The following is a 17762-nucleotide window of genomic DNA, read 5'->3' as shown; positions in this document are numbered from 1 at the left end:
TAGTAGGGTTCAAATCCTAATTCTTCCACTTACTGTTAGGCTTTGGGTGGTTTGCTTAACCTCCGTGTGCCTCAGTTTCCTTTTGTGTAAAATGAGAATTGTTAGCATGTCTAATGGAGAAGGCAATGGCACCCCACTCTGGTACTCTTGCCAGGAAAATCCCATGGACAGAGGAGCCTGCTAGGCTGCAGTCCCTGGGGTCGTTAAGAGTCAGGCACGCTGAGTGACTTCACTTTCACTTTTCACTTTCATGCATTGGAGAAGGAAATGGCAACCCACTCCAGTGTTCTTGCTTGGAGAATCCCAGGGACAGAGGAGCCTAGTGGGCTGCCGTCTATGGGGTCGCACAGAGTCGGACACGACTGAAGCGAATTAGCAGTAGCAGCATATTGAACTTCATAAGGTTGCGTGCGTGTGTTTTAATTTGCTCAGTCATGTCTGACTCTTTGTGACAATATGGACTGTAGCCTTCCAGGCTTCTCTGTCCATGGGATTCTCCAGGCAAGAATACTGGAGTGGATTGCCATGCCCTCCTCCAGAGGATCTTCCTGACCCAGGGATTGAACCCTTGTCTCGGCATCTCCTGCATTGCTAAGCGAATTCTTTAGCACCACCTGGGAAACCCTTCATAAGGTTAGGATTATTAAATGGCTCCATGAATGTAAATATTACCAAGGTACTTGCCACACAGGAAACACATGCTTTTGAAAATCCTGCCATCTTTTGATGACTAGAATGAGATTCTTTTTTTTTTTTTTTAGCTTTGAGACTGGGATGTTATGTTGTGATGTTGGAGCATGGGCTTGTATTCCCTGATTTAAGGCACAGGACTCTCTGAGTTGGAATATACTAGAAACTGAGTGAGAAAACTCAAGAAAAATTTGTGTATGGGAGTTTGGTGAGTGAGCACTAGAAATAAGGCAGGTGTGCCCCATTAGCAGAGTACAGTTTACCCAAGCAGGTAAAAGGGAAACCAGTAATGAAAAGAGTTAATTTAGTGGTAGAAATACAATTTAGCCTTAGAAGTTTTGTTTCCTTTATTCTGCCTTCATGTAGTATTTCATTATTTTTATATAAAATGGAAGATTTCTACTGTCTGAACTAAATAAAAATTATGAAAACATATGAAACATATTAAAGTTTCCAATACTTTCTTCCTGTATATCTTGGTACTCTATGCCAGATCCATATCTGCACCTATCATGTCCTAATTAAGTTTCACTAATCATTGCATGATAAATAGCACAGTTGAAGCATCATTACTGAGAAAAATTCAAAAGACTCTTCAGAACTTGTGTAAAAATCCAATTCCTTTTTAAGCAACCCAGTACGTGGAAGACCTGAGGTATGTCTTTATTTTAAAGACCATGATTTATTTTCAAATTTCAATTTTATTTTAAAAGTCTCACTTTTGCAAAGCCCAACTCAAATTTGGAGGTAGGTTAGTTGTACATTTTTTGGTTTGTCTTTGTTTGGAATGATCTATTGTGCATTTGAAGTGGCATCATTATTTATTCATTTGCTAAGTAACACTTAAAGTGTTCAGCTTCAGTTGGTAGACCTGACAATTTACCTGGTGGCTCAGATGGTAAAGAGTCTACCTGCAATGTGGGAGGCCTGGGTTCAATACCTGAGTTGGGGAAATCCCCTGGAGAAGGAAATGGCAACCCACTCCAGTATTCTTGCCTGGAAAATCTAATGGATGGCTACAGTCAATGGGGTTGCAAAAAGTTGGACACAACTGAGCAACTTCATGTTCTTTCCTTCTGTTGGCTGAGGGATGTGTGAGTCATAGACATGGTGTCTGTAGGCACAGACTGTTGCACAGACTGTTACAAATACTAGTCCTATTTATTATGGTATTTTTTAAGTTGTGTGAAATTTTTAAAAAGTACAAATTATTTTTTCTTGTTTAAGATAGGCAGATAAATACAAGAAGGAAATAACACAATTAAACTCTTTTATATTAGGACATAGATTTGCTAAAAATGCAAACATCAGCATATTTTTCTTGAAATTATGGAAGAGGAAAGGGGTGTGTTTCCCTAAATCAGGAGCTATATATTTCCCCCTCTCTCTGAAAAAACTTTCTGGGAGAAACGAAGTGTTGAATGAGAGATGTCTCCTCTTCAGACCCCACCCATCTATACAAACAGATGACACAATAGCAGTTTTCAGAGGTGACAACCTTGTCTTCATGGCAGAGAAGAGGCAATTTGAGGGAGGCAACATACTAACCACAGGTGACTTAGAATTAAGAAGGTTTTCTCATAAAGCCTTAAATCCAACTAAAACTTTGGATTTTCTGGACTAGAATGATTTTCTATTTGTGTGTGTGTGTGTGTGTGTGTGTGTGTGTGTTTTATTCTCTCCATGAGTAAACTCACATTAGAAGTCAGTCCTAATTATGGTAACCACATTTACAGTTCTAAGGCAAGAGAGCAAAAGGAATCAATAGAAAGAAAACACCCTGGGGGGAAGACTGAATAAACTCATGGTTCACTAAAATTTTGTGACTAATCAGCATCTTCTTCTTTAGATATCCCACATACAATCCCAACTGATCCTTTTACTTGGTAGGAAATATGTGGAAACTTTCCAATTGCAACACAATCTTTTTTTCAATTGTTGACCAGTAGCAGTTTTAAGAAGAAATTATTTCAAAATCTTAAGACTTAGAGGTGTCCTAATTTTCCCTATTAAACTCATAACCCAAATGCACTGAAGTCAGCAGGATCTAATTCCTAATTCACTTATATGTATGGTGAAATCTAGTGCCAAGGAGCATCCTCGGCCACTGCCCCACTTCAAATATTCATGATTTTCCACAGTCCAAAATGCATTAAAGGTGGGAATGATGCCAATGACACACAGTCTTCCTAGTGACAAGGAGCCTTCTTAGATCAAAGGAGCAAGATGTTAAAGGCTTCAAACTAAACTGTCTTTGTGAGAGAGGCTCACAAAAGGGATGCCAAATCCCACACCCTGTTTTCAGTTACAGAACAGCAATGAAATGAAGGAAAAAAATAGATGCTCATTCATTTTCTCTTCTGAACTCTTTTTTACTAAATGACTTTGCTTTTCTCCTTTCTTACCATTACAGTTAAACACAAGGATTTGATGCACAAAATCTGAAAAACGTCATTAATGCTTTCAAAGACAAAATGAATGACTACTGAGGATTTAATAGCATTTAAGCCAATATGATTTTGCTAATGGGGGCTGTGTGTTGAGAATAATACAAGAGCAATGTAAAGACTGGCACAGAAGCCATAAAGCACATGTATGAAGCAAATATACATAATAATTTAGGTTGCCACTTTATGTCATTTGTCACCCAGCTCCATGTGTTCTTACACCTGTGCTCTCTTCCTTGATCTAGTCTAATAACTTGGAAATGTTAGGCATGCAGCCAGTTTCATACTCAGCCATTCCTATGATCAGACCCAGCTATCAACTTGCTTTTTTCTTATATTAAATCAGGAATCAACCCCAGGGCTCTGAACTACTTCTGACTGACAGGACCAACAGAAAGTTCTAGGCTAATTACTTCTTAGGACTACTTTCCAGTGCAGAGTTGCTGCTGACCTACTTTGGACTTGCTGAAATAATTTATCAGGTGAGATAATTAAGGGGATATAAAACTATTTCTAAAACCAAGCAAGTATCAGAAATATTTGTTGAAATCATAAGTCAGTATTCCCAGTGCTATCAGATGGGGCTTTATTGCTTTACAATGAGTCAATTTTATTATGTCTGACTTAGAAGCCCTTCTTTTTTTTTTATAAATTACACTTGGCAGAATGTATTTGAGAGTCTCTTTGATGTATAAATGTATTATTTTTGACTCTTTTTCAGCCTATATATAAAGAGAAACAATCTTCTAAGCCCTTCTTTTCTTTGCCTCTTAACCCTTTCCCCATAAATAGGCATGCACATTGCTTTGCACAGGTGTTCCATTATTTTTGAAGTCTATTCTAAGTAAAGGGATGCCTCAGTGTGAGAGTAGATATATCTGTGGTGTGGATCACTTACCATGTGGACTTTTAACACTCTTTTGAAAGCATAACTGTTTCTTATATATAGGTAAATATCTATAACTGAAGAATCTTTTGTAGCAATGTCCTTTCTTTCTGTCCTTTCTTTTCTACAGCCTTGATGTTTTCCATAAGAAAAAGAAAACAAGAGGAAAACCTTGAAAGGACACCATAGAACATAAGGGAGAGGTTGTATAAGTTTATAAATCATCTGTTTTTTTTCCAAAATAAAGGCATTAACATGTTATATTATTAGTGTCATGGTTTATCAATGTCATTCTTTGTTATTTTTTTCTCCTATTCCTCTACTCTCCTTACCCTTCCCCCATTTATTTTTTAAAATTTTCTTCCGCATGTCCAATGTAACTTGCTTCTTAACTCAAAAACTCATCTAACTATGAAAACAAGATCAGCTGATTGCACACTGGCTTTTTAATTCTAACAAAGGTTTACCTTCATCTAGAAAATATCTGAACATCATTGAATAGCCAGATTTAGGCCTTGTAGTAAAATGCAAATATTAATCTCTTAATCTAGGGTTAAAGAAAAATCAGGAATTAATATTTCACATTTGTTTCAGTATTGTGATTACAATAATATTATTTCTCAGTAGTATTTATTCACATCTTGTTATTATTTTGTAATGTAGAATTGAGGAAACTTTATGCATAAAACTGTAGTTTAGTTAATGTCAAAGGAAAAAAACAAAGCTAAACACTGACTGGTAGTCTTTGTTTCCACACAGCATACGCAGTGTTTTATGTTTGTGAGAGGACTTGACCGTGGTTTCATCCAAAATCAATAGCACATCAAGCTCCCCTGATCCAGTTGACTAGTACTGAGTCAGATCACTCCCCTATTGCCTCCTATCTTACTTTATAGCCTCTTGCATTCCACGCCTATTTAATTTCATTTATTACTTTCTTCTTGTGTCCTTCAGCTGTTTCCAATCTGCCCTTCATGGCCATAACTAAGTACAATATGTTAACATACAAAGGTATTTATGTAAATGAAAATCAATACGCTTCTCATTTCAGCACCATTCGTTCTTGCTTACATTGGACATTTTTAGTACATTTTATTAAACGCGAACAACTTTTCATTCTTGCCGGGGAAATATAATGATCTTCTTGGCTCCCTGCCCCCTGCATCCCTCTAATCTTCACAGCTATGGCCACTTAGCCCCATCTGGAGGTTCAGCTTTATTCTGCATTTTGGAACTAATCTTGTCTCTAGGCTGGGGGCGTACAAGATGTCCTAGCCAAAAGCTAACTGATTCATCCACCAGCAGCCTTGCTGCTGGCTTCATTCTGACCCTGTAACTTATTTCTGAGATCCAAGGGCTTGTCCCAGCCCTTTGTAGCCAAGACCTGGCTCTGTACACTAGTTCCAGTAGGTGGGTATCCAGTATCTGTCCTTGGTTCATTTTCCAATACCTTGATGATTGAGGTTCTGGTTTGCCCTTCTTCCTGTTCCCTTTGTAACTGAATTTCTTTTCCTAATTCTAGCAGCCATGGCTGTTGAATCTTTCTGATGCCACTTAACTTGCTCTAATCTCCTTGTTCTGTCTACCCACATACCACAGATCTGAGCTTTTGCTAGAACACCAGAGTGACACTGCTTGCCTGGACATTTTCCCACTGCCTGCTGCAGGCTTCTCTCTTGTCCCCAGCTCTAACCGTGGAGGTCTTGAGTCACTGGATCTAAGCTGCCTGCAATCTGTCCAGCACATTATTCCAGACATGACAGGGGAGAAATATTTTAATTGCATCTTTGGTTGAATTGTTATACTAACATCCTCGAGTTACTTTCACCTCATATCTTTATCTTGACCTGCCACTTAAACACTTTAAAACTCAATTTCCTCTTTGTAAAGTGATCATAATAGAATCTACTCCTAGGATTATTACATAACTGAGAAAAAAAAGAATGCATACATATAGGTCAAGCCCATAGTAAATAATCAGTCATTTTAATCTGTTATTATCATACCATTTCTTAGATCTTTGCAGTTGTAAAGTGAATGATCATTAGACAAGAATAAGGAATGGGAAATTCTAAAGAAAAAATTAGAGATCCATGTGAATTTGTTAAAAGTAAAATAGCTGATAGTAAGATATTTAATAGCATTAAAAATAAAGTTAAACTATAGATATAGTCATCAACAAACATTAAAGACTAAGATATTTATTTGTGGTGGATTCATGTCAATGTATGACAAAACCAATACAGTATTGTAAAGTAAAAACAAACAAACAAAAAAAAAACTAAGATATTTTAAAGATACATTTCCTATCAACGTGTCTTGATATATAATGACTAAAACTGCACAGAGCTTTTAAGTATTTCAGTCAGTTCAGTTCAGTCACTCAGTCCTGTCTGACTCAAAGCATGTAGAAGGAGAATAATTCTCTGAGTCGGTCATTTATCTTAGAGCAATATTTATACAACCATCTGGGGAGTTAAGTTTTAAGTCCCACTTCTCTGAAATTCTGATTCATTAATTTTGACATGGAACTAAAGATGTGTTCCAAAAATTCCCTAAGTAATCCTGATGATCAGCCAGGTTTTGGAACCAAAAATTCATCAGTCATTAAGATATCCAGGAGATTCTTAAGAACACATATGTTTGTTTACCTCAGGATGGTCAAACTAGTGTATAGACTCCCTGACTTGGCTCCTAGCTGACCACTGGCTAATGTCTGACAGGCATGGAAATCCTACTGATGCCAGCTTATATTAATGGGTGACTGTTTCACCTGGCTGGGTAATAGCAGTGCCTACTTGTAAGTTCTTTGTTAATTTACCTTAAGAATCTCAGTTTGCTTAGTTGGAATCCTCAGTTTAATCTACATTAAAAATACTCTAAATTGTTTCAGGTATAGACTGTTTCATTTTTGTCAAAACTGTCTTACCTTAACTTTTCCTGTTTCTTAGCTAAATTCCCTCCACCCACAAAATGTTTGATCAAAATGATTGTGCTTTTTTCCCCCAACTTTACTGAAGTATAATTGGTATATAACATTGTAAATGTTAAGGTGTACAATGTGTATATTGCAATATGATCACCACCGTAGTGTTAGCTAACACTTCCATCACCTCACATAATTACCAGTTATTTTTTTATGTGCAGTGAGAACATTTAAGATTTACTCCCTTACCTACTTTGATCAAAATGATTGTTAACTGCTCTAGGCAAACAAACACAAAAATGAAAGGGCTCCTGTTTGCTTTCCTGAAAGATATGTGTATAAAAGTTGTATATTAAGAGACAGAGATAGAGAGAAAGAAAGATTGCCTCTTTCTACTATTATGCCACACAAAAACCTTTGGATTGTTCACTGTGGGTATGAGATCTGGGTAGGTCCAATACACATGGGCCCTGGAGAAGGAAATGACAACCTACTCCAGTATGAGAGCAGATGCCCTAGAAGGCAGACTTATTTAAAATAATGAATATTCAAAATCTGTTGAGTGTATATTTAAAGGAGAAGCTGAGTAACACCTGAGTGAAGGGAGTAGTTGGTCCTAGACGGTGGCTCAGAAACCATTCCTTGCCCTAACAGCTCCCTAATTCAGCTATGGGTGTGCATATATATATACCTTTAAATAAAACCTCTGTGGTTACCCAGATCCACCATCTTGGAGCAGATTAGCAATTATCCATTGTTTATTGACCATGCTTCTTGAGAGATGTTCTGGTAAATACACTTTTTCTCTCCATCTCTTAACATTGACAGTATTTGGGAGTCTCAGTGATTTCTTATTATATCTTATCAAGTAATTCCCTAGACAGCTGTTTGGCTGACCCAACTCTTAGTTCAACTGCAGAAATTCCTTCCTGTTATTGTAGCCCTTATCTTTCCTAGTTGAGAACTGGATTTAAAAAATGCTGAACATGTCTTCTTTTAGGAAATGATAGAGTAAAAATAAATTATTTACCATTATTTTGTTTAAAAGAATAAAACAGCACATTACCAGACATCCTCAGCATCTTCATCACATTCTGCACCAAACTGGCAAATATCACAGGTGGATGTCTCCTTTTGACTGGTTTCTCCTGAGCCTTCATGGACTATAAGACAGAAAAAAGGGAACAAAAAGAATTCAGATAAGTGTGCATAATATCAACTCCAAGACTATTTTATATGAAAGCTGCTACTTTTCCAATAGACATTTTTGCAATTGGAGCTCCATTAAGATTGTCATATTTGACTTTCTTCTTCCCCAAATTTGAAGAAAACAATGACATGCTAGTTACTGAAATGTAGTGAATAATTCTTTTTACCAGAAAAATAAACAATAGAGTTTACTGGATTTATCAAAATTGGTTGGTTAATAAACCATATGAAAGAATTAATTAAAAATAATTTAAATTGCATGGTATCACCAACTCAATGGACATGATTTTTGAGTAAGCCCCAGGAGATGGTGAAGGACAGGGAAGCCTGGCGTGCTGTAGTACATGGGGTCACAAAGAGTTGGACATGACTGAGTGACTGAACAACAACAAAATTGTTACTGGCCTAGAGGAAAAATCTAGTGTCTATAAGAAACACTTAAAATTTTCTCAGTCCTAAATTATAGACTTTTTCATTTAAAGGCTTTAATATATAACTTAAAAAATTTAGGTGGGCAGCTTTGACTTTTTAGATATGTCTTTTCTCCCCCTCAAGATGTAAAAAGTACTTAGGAAAAATATATTAATTATAAATTTTAGAAAACACATTTTAATTGTTTTTTATACTACTTTCTTGAATCTTACATAAATGTTGCACAGAGCCCATCATTGTGATTTCTTCTATAAGGGCTATGAACATATATTTTATTTAAAAATATATACTTGTCACTGATGATAGTTATTCATGTTGGCTTAGACCATAAATTACAAGTGTAAAAATATGCTGTATACAATCTAATTATAAAATTAAGCTTTCAAAATTCGGGAAAAATAGTGTAAATCAATTTTAAAAATTTAGTATTTGAGTTCAAGAAATAAAAATCTGACATACAGATGGCTAACAAACACATGAAAAGATGTTCAACATCACTCATCATCAGAGAAATGCAAATCAAAACCACAATGAGGTACCATTTCACGCCAGTCAGAATGGCTGCTATCCAAAAGTCTACAAGCAATAAATGCTGGAGAGGGTGTGGAGAAAAGGGAACCCTCTTATACTATTGGTAGGAATGCAAACTAGTACAGCCACTACGGAGAACAGTGTGGAGATTCCTTAAAAAATTGCAAATAGAACTGCGTTATGACCCAGCAATCCCACTGCTGGGCATACACACCAACGAAACCAGAATTGAAAGAGACACGTGTACCCCAATGTTCATCGCAGCACTGTTTATAATAGCCAGGACATAGGAGCAACCTAGATGTCCATCAGCAGATGAATGGATAAGAAAGCGGTGGTACATATACACAATGGAGTATTACTCAGCCATTAAAAGTATACATTTGAATCAGTTCTAATGAGGTGGATGAAACTGGAACCTATTATACAGAGTGAAGTAAGTCAGAAAGAAAAACACCAATATAGTATACTAACGCATATATATGGAATTTAGAAAGACTGTAACAATAACCCTGTATGCGAGACAGCAAAAGAGACACAGATGTATAGAACGGACTTTTGGACTCTGAGGGAGAGGGAGAGGGTGGGATGATTTGGGAGAATGGCATTGAAACATGTATAATATCATATATGAAACGAATCACCAGTCCAGGTTCGATGCATGATACTGGATGCTTGGGGCTGGTGCACTGGGACGACCAGAGGGATGGTACGGGGAGGGAGGAGGGAGGAGGGTTCAGGATGGGGAACACATGTATACCTGCAGTGGATTCATGTTGATGTATGGCAAAACCAATACAATATTGCAAAGTAGTTAACCTCTAATTAAAATAAAAAAGTTTATATTTTAAAAAATCTGAGCAATACTTTTAGATGAAGATTACTATTTATGAATTAAAAAATATGTAGTTGACAGCAAAAATAGCTTTACTTGTAGATAAAAAACTGCAACAACCTAACAACTGCATAGATAATATTATTCCATGGACAGATTATATACTTAAAAACATGTTGAAATCCAGAGATCCTTAAAAAGTGTATTTTTGCAAAAGGTTATGCGTTTTCAATAGAAAAAGAACATAATTAAGTATGGCATTGGCTTCTAGCATTATGAACCCTAGTAAGGTAACATTTTTAACAAAGATATCATTTATTAAAGTGCACCCTGAACCTAACATATTCAACTTTACTTTTTTACATATTCAACTTTATTTAATATGATATTTTCATAATTTATTCTTTGTTTATTAACATGAGAGTTATTGATAGTTACAAAAGCAAAGCTCTTTATTCCTTATTTTCCAATTTACTGCTCAGCAAATAAGTGATTTGATTTACCAGAATAACAACAACAACAACAAAACAAAACCATCATTTAGAGAGCTGTGTTTTATAGTTTTTCCAGGAAAGATAGATTTATTTTTTCCAAAGCAACATTTTTCCCCCATACTTGATTTGCACTGCACATTAAAAAAGTTATGAATTAAACAGATCAACTTCAATTGCAAAAGTACTGATGGTATAGTTTTTAAATTGAAGTCTAAAAAAGTAGTGTTCCTCCCCAGAAAGAAAGAGGAATTCTAGACTCTGCTAAAATAGACAGCACTTATTATCCACTCTATTACATTAATAGAGGCGAGACCATTAGAGTGGACTATGGGGATAAGAAGGAAGCTGGGGCCTCACCTCAGGGGAGCCTGAACAGCTGAGGCCCATCTCTTTATTACTTATTATTAATGCAACACAGAAACTGCTAATGGGAGAGAGCCTTTAGTGTTAGCAAGATTAGCAGCTTCTAGACTAAAACTTCCTATCACTCAGGAAACATAACTAACACAATGGGAAGGTCCTTAATGAACAGTTACAGCCACTTATGGGCAGCCCCATCTTCTTTCACAGCAGGGATCCTTGGTTAGGGATCTACTGGAAGTAATCCAGGCAATGAATTGTGCTAACTCAGCGGAACTAATAATAATATTTCTACTGGAAGTCACATTACATTTCTATAAAAGGGCAGTTACTGGTAGACTTAAGATGTTTGGAAATTCTCCCACATAGAGAAGTAAGCCCAGAAGTAGCAGTAGCAAAATCTCTCTCAACCAATATTCTGGGAATAAAATGTGAAGCAATCACAATGAAAAATAAAGTAAAATATTTCCATACTTTCTGAAGTCCAGATTTGTACCTTTGTAATAAACAAATCAGCATCCAGCATTCATTTAACACTATAGACCAATGATTCTTAAATAGGGTTGGGCTCAGAACCTCTGTAGATTTGGTTTGTTAATTTACATATTGTTTTTTAGATAAATGCCTTGAGATAACCTCAGAGGTACTGAATTTGTAGGCCTGGGGCTTGGAAATACACACACATACACACACACACACACACACACACACACACACACACACACACTTAACAACTTGCTCCTAAGCATCTCTGCCTAAACAATACTGAGAAGACTTCCTCTGTCTCAAGCGTCCTCCTCTTGCAGTGAATGTCTGGCTCAGGACTTCTGCCACTTTAAACTGCACAGGAAGCATCTGGAAGTTTTGTTAAAATAAATATTCTGATTCAGTAAATGTGAGGTGTATCCTGAGGTTCTAAATTTCTTACAGGCTCCCAGAAACTGCTGCTGCTGGTCCACAGACCACATTTTGAGTAGCAAGGATAGCACTGTATTTTTCCAACCACAATTCACAATGTATTAGTGGGTAGGGAAAAACAGTTAGTGAGGCACTATCAGCATTTTTGCAAACATTTTTGTAAACATGAAGCAGAAGGTACTGGGACAGAAAACACAGACCGCATCTTATTTAGCAAGTATAGTATTTATTTTATAACACTATTTTCATTATACATATGATATCCAACCAGAGCTGCAAGGTAAATTTTGTTTCTTTTTAAAGGTCACAGTCACAAAAGCTTGATAACTATAGAATTAGCACATGCTAGATCCTTGCATATCATGTGTTGAACTGTACTGTTCCTTTTTCCTGTTCTTTTCAAAGTATAAAAAACAAGAAGAATTGGTGCTTCAGTTCAGTTCAGTTCAGTCACTCAGTCGTGTCCAACTCTTTGCGACCCCATGAATTGCAGCATGCCAGGCCTCCCTGTCCATCACCATCTCCCGGAGTTCACTCAGACTCACGTCCATTGAGTTAGTGATGCCATCCAGCCATCTCATCCTCGGTCGTCCCTTTCTTCTCCTGTCCCCAATCCCTCCCAGCATCAAAGTCTTTTCCAATGAGTCAACTCTTCGCGTGAGGTGGCCAAAGTACTGGAGTTTCAGCTTTAGCATCATTCCTTCCAAAGAAATCCCAGGGTTGATTTCCTTCAGAATGGACTGGTTGGATCTCCTTGCAGGCCAAGGAACTCTCAAGAGTCTTCTCCAACACCACAGTTCAAAAGCATCATTTCTTTGGCGCTCAGCCTTCTTCACAGTCCAATTCTCACATCCATACATGACCACTGGAAAAACCATAGCCTTGACTAGACAGACCTTAGTCGGCAAAGTAATATCTCTGCTTTTCTATATGCTATCTAGGCTGGTCATAACTTTTCTTCCAAAGAGTAAACGTCTTTTAATTTCATGGCTGCAGTCACCATCTGCAGTGATTTTGGAGCCCCCCAAAATAAAGTCTGACACTATTTCCACTGTTTCTCCATCTATTTCCCATGAAGTAATGGGACCAGATGCCATGATCTTCGTTTTCTGAATGTTGAGCTTTAAGCCGACTTTTCAACTCTCCACTTTCACTTTCATCAAGAGGCTTTTTAGTTCCTCTTCACTTTCTGCCACAAGGGTGGTGTCATCTGCATATCTGAGGTTACTGATATTTCTCCCAGCAATCTTGATTCCAGCTTGTGTTTCTTCCAGTCCAGCGTTTCTCATGATGTACTCTGTATGTAAGTTAAATAAGCAGGGTGACAATATACAGTGTTGACGTACTCCTTTTCCTATTTGGAACCAGTCTGTTGTTCCATGTCCAGTTCTAACTGTTGCTTCCTGGCCTGCATACAGCTTTCTCAAGAGGCAGGTTAGGTGGTCTGGTATTCCCATCTCTTTCAGAATTTTCCACAGTTGATTGTGATCCACACAGTCAAAAGCTTTGGCATAGTCAATAAAGCAGAAATAGATGCTTTTCTGGAACTCTCTTGCTTTTTCCATGATCCAGTGGATGTTGGCAATTTGATCTCTGGTTCCTCTGCCTTTTCTAAAACCAGCTTGAACATCAGGAAGTTCACGGTTCACATACTGCTGAAGCCTGGCTTGGAGAATTTTGAGCATTACTTTACTAGCATGTGAGATGAGTGCAATTGTGCGGTAGTTTCAGCATTCTTTGGCATTGCCTTTCTTTGGGACTGGAATGAATACTGACCTTTTCCAGTCCTGTGGCCACCGCTGAGTTTTCCAAATTTGCTGGCATATTGAGTGCAGCACTTTGACAGCATCATCTTTCAGGATTTGAAATAGCTCAACTGGAATTCCATCACCTCCACTAGCTTTGTTCGTAGTGATGCTTTCTAAGGCCCACTTGACTTCACATTCCAAGATGTCTGGTTCTAGATGAGTGATCACACCATCGTGATTATCTGGGTTGTGAAGATCCTTTTTGTACATTTCTTCTGTGTATTCTTGCCATCTCTTCTTAATATCTTCTGCTTCTGTTAGGTCCATACCATTTCTGTCCTTTATCAAGCCCATCTTTGCATGATACATTCCCTGATAGCTCTAATTTTCTTGAAGAGATCTCTGGTCTTTCTCATTCTGTTGTTCTCCTCTATTTCTTTGCATTGATGGCTGAAGAAGGCTTTCTTATCTCTTCTTGCTATTCTTTGGAACTCTGCATTCAGATGCTTATTTGCACTCATTTGCTGATTATGCTGGAATGAGATTCATGTATACTAAAGTATTATTTTAACCATACATCTGTATGTTAAACCTTTTCAGTTTTAGAGTAAAAGAATTATTTCCCTTTATTCTATAAAACACTGGAGGAGGGCATGGCAACCCACTCCAGTATTCTTGCCTAGAGAATCCCATGGAGAGAGGAGACTGGCAGGCTGTGGTCCATGGGGTCACAAAGAGTCAGACACAACTGAAGTGAATAAACACAGCACACATTCTACAAAAGGTTAGGTTTCAGCACATGATTGAGGGAAATTTGAGGAGTAAGGGAGGTGGAGCTCCTGAAAGCATATTTTATATAATTGTGTGGTTTAGTTGCTAAATTGTGTCCAACTCTTTGCGACCCATGGACTGTAGCCCACCAGGCTCCTCTGTCTGGGATTTTCCAGGCAGGAATACTGGAGTGGGTTGCCATTTCCTCCTCCAGGAGATCTTCCTGACCCAGGGATAGAACCCTGGTCTCTTGTTCCTGATTGCTGCAGGCAAACTCCTGCATTGCAGGTGGATTCTTTGCCAACTGAACCATCAGGGAAGGCCATTTTATGGTTTTTAATATTTTATATATACTACCTTACCCTTGTGGCTCAGACAGTAAAGTGTCTGCCTACAATGCGGGAGACCTGGGTTGGATCCCTGCGTAGGGAAGATCCCCTGGAGAAGGAAATGGCAACCCATTCCAGTACTCTTGCCTGGAAAACCCCATGGATGGAGGAGCCTGGTAGGTTACAGTCCATGGGGTCGCAAAGAGTCGGACAAGACTGAGCGACTTCACTATGCTATGCTATAGTCGTAACTGATTTAATTAATTCCTGTAAGAGTATTCTGGATTGGAACATTATAAGAGATGATCAAATTACCTCTCTCCTCTATTCTCCCTGCCCTCATGGTTTCATCTGGAAATTCTTACCAAAATTCCTTTATCATGACCCTGTTCTGGCCCCACTCAGCTTCTCACAGTGGATGTACCCACCTATTAGTCCAGTTCTCTTACGAACTTACTATAATGCCTCTGTGCCTCTTATAATATTCCAAACTTATACTATTCCTTTTTTTTTTTGATTCTTTAAATCAGAATTTCAAGCTTTTAAAAATTTTATTTTTAATTGGAGGATAATTACAATATTATGTTGGTTTCTGCCATACATCAACTTGAATCAGCCATAGGTATACATATGTCTCCTCCTTCTTGAACTTCTCTCCCCATCCCACTCTCCTAAAAAATATGGAATTTTTCACAGGCACAGGGGTCATGCTAATCTCTTTATCATTCCAATTTTAGTATATGTGCTGCTGAAGTAAGTACACTATGTTATACTATTTCTGAAAACATGAAATATTAATGTTCAAACACAGTTATTCAATGTCATTTATTTGATTCAAAATTTCAATAAATTTTACATTCAGTGAAATGCTCATGTCTTTCAATCAATATTGAGGAACACATGCCAAGGACCAACTCAATCATTCCAGAAAGGCTGATTTTGCCGCCTTTTCAGCCATTTCTCTACCACTGTTCTGTCTTTCTGTATAAGCCAATCAGTAATCTGATCTGTCACCACAGATGGACTATTTTGGAATATCACATCAAAGGAATCATACACTATGTAATTACTGTGTTCAGCTTCTACCAGTTGACATCATAGTTTTAAGATGAATTCAGGTAGTTGCCCATATCAGTAGTTTATTTCTTTTTGTTACTTGGTATTCAGTTGAGTGAATATACCACAGTTCATTTTTCCATTTTCTTGTCCAAGGACATCTGCTTGTTTTCAGTTACTGGCTGGAAACAAAAACTATTTATGAATAAAGCTGTTATAAATATTCTTGTAAAAGACATTTTGTGTACATGAGTTACTTCTCTCAGATGAATACCTCACAGTGGGATTCTGATATTGAGATAGCCACACCAGCTTTCGTTTGCTTATTGTTTCTATCTTTTTTTTTTTTTTTTACTTTCAACCTGTTTCTTAGCTTATGCCTAAAGTGTGTTTCCTGTAAACAACATAAAGTAGAACCTCACTTTCTAAAAATTTTATTTATTGTTAATTTTGACTGTGCTGGGTATCCTTGCTGAGCATGGACGTTCTCTAGTTGTGGTGAGTGGATGTTCCTCTAATTGCAGTGCAGAGGTTTCTCATTGCAGTGGCTTCTCTTGTTGCAGAACACAGGCTCTATGGTGCTCACACTTCAGTAGTTGTGGCTCATGGGCCCTACAGTTCGGGCTCAACAGTTGTGGTGCATGGGCTTAGTTGCCCTACAGCAAGTGGAGTCTTCCTGGACCAGGAATCAAACCAATGTTCCCTGCTTTGGCAGGAGAATTCTCAACCACTGGACCACCAGAGAAATCCAGATCTCATTTTTTTTTAATCTAGTCTGAATATTTCTGCATTTAATCAGGGTATTTAGTCCATTTACTTACTGTAATTATTAATGTTTGGTTTTAAATCTCCTAACTTGGTGTTTGAGTCAACATTTTTTTGTTTTATTCTTGAGTTGCAGAAATTTTTAATATATTTTGAGTACAGATTTAGTCAGATACAATGTATTGGGACATATTTTCCCAGTCTATTTTCTTTAATTTTTTTTTCTTTGTAGATGTGCAGACATTTTATTTTGATGAAATTATTTTTTATTTTTATGATTTGTCTTTTCTGTGTTATTTCTAAAAAGTCTTCTATTCAAAACTCATATGATATTCTTCTGTGCTTTATTCTATTCTCTATGTGTATTAATTTTTAAATTTTACTTTATGTTTAAGTTTGTGATCTCCCTAAAATTGGATTTTGTGCACGATGTGAAGCAGAGATTAAGATTCTTTGTTCTTCCCATGTGGACGTGATTTTTCTCTCTTGATCTGTCAATGTGTTGAAATATATTGATTGATTTCCATAGGTTAAACCAACCTTACATTTGAGGCTAAGTGAAACTTGATCATGGTATATAACCTTTTTGCATATACTGCTGGATTTCTTTTGCTTGTACTGTGGTGAGCATTTTTGTGTCTGTGGTTCACAAGACATGCAGGTTGTAATTTTCTTTTCTTGTATTGTTCTTGTTTTAAGTATTAGGGTTAAAATGGCCTTATGATATAAGTCGGGAAGTATTCCCACTTCCTCTATTCTATGAAAGAGTTTGTGGAAGATTATTATTTCATTGTTTATACAAGAATTTTCAGGTTTCCCTCATGGCTCTGGAGAAGGAAATGGCAATTCCAGTGTTTTTGCCTGGAGAAGTCCATGGATGGAGGAACCTGGCAGGCTAGAGTCCATGGAGTCACAAAGAGTCAGCCACAACTGAGTGACTAACACATACACACACACAAACTCATAGCTCAGTTGGTAAAGAATCTGCCTGCAATACAGGAAACCCTGGTTCAATTCCTGGGTTGGGAAGATTCGCTGGAGAAGGGATAAGACCCACTCTAGCCTGTTTTATTGCTTCCTTCTCATTTTTATTATTTTCTTTACGCTATAAACTTAGAGTTTAATTTATTTTCTAGTTTCTTAAAATGGAAGAAGTGCTTGAGACCACTCTTATTTTCTAATACAGGTATTTACATCTGTACATTTTCTTCTAAAGACTTCTTTCGTGAAAAATATAAATTGTAATATTCTTTGAGATTTCTTCTTAGACCCATGGATTATTTAGTAGTGCATTTTTTAACCTCCAAATATTTGAGTTTTCAAAGGTATATTATTTTTATTTATCTTTAACTTAAATGTCCAAAA

General features: G+C 37.2%; 1 protein-coding gene across 1 annotated transcript in view; it reads right to left on the bottom strand.

Annotated features, from left to right (window-relative positions):
* Positions 1-17762, bottom strand: part of TMEFF2 (transmembrane protein with EGF like and two follistatin like domains 2) — a 286201-nt gene that overhangs the window by 118468 nt on the left and 149971 nt on the right. The window contains exon 5 of the mRNA XM_005676285.3: positions 8016-8112. Coding sequence (XP_005676342.2) covers positions 8016-8112 — 97 coding nt within the window. The remainder of the gene's footprint in view (positions 1-8015; positions 8113-17762) is intronic.

The sequence above is a fragment of the Capra hircus genome, chromosome 2, assembly GCF_001704415.2.
Source record: "Capra hircus breed San Clemente chromosome 2, ASM170441v1, whole genome shotgun sequence".
In the NCBI taxonomy this organism is placed as follows: domain Eukaryota; kingdom Metazoa; phylum Chordata; class Mammalia; order Artiodactyla; family Bovidae; genus Capra; species Capra hircus.
This window is presented reverse-complemented; position numbering and strand designations above follow the sequence as displayed.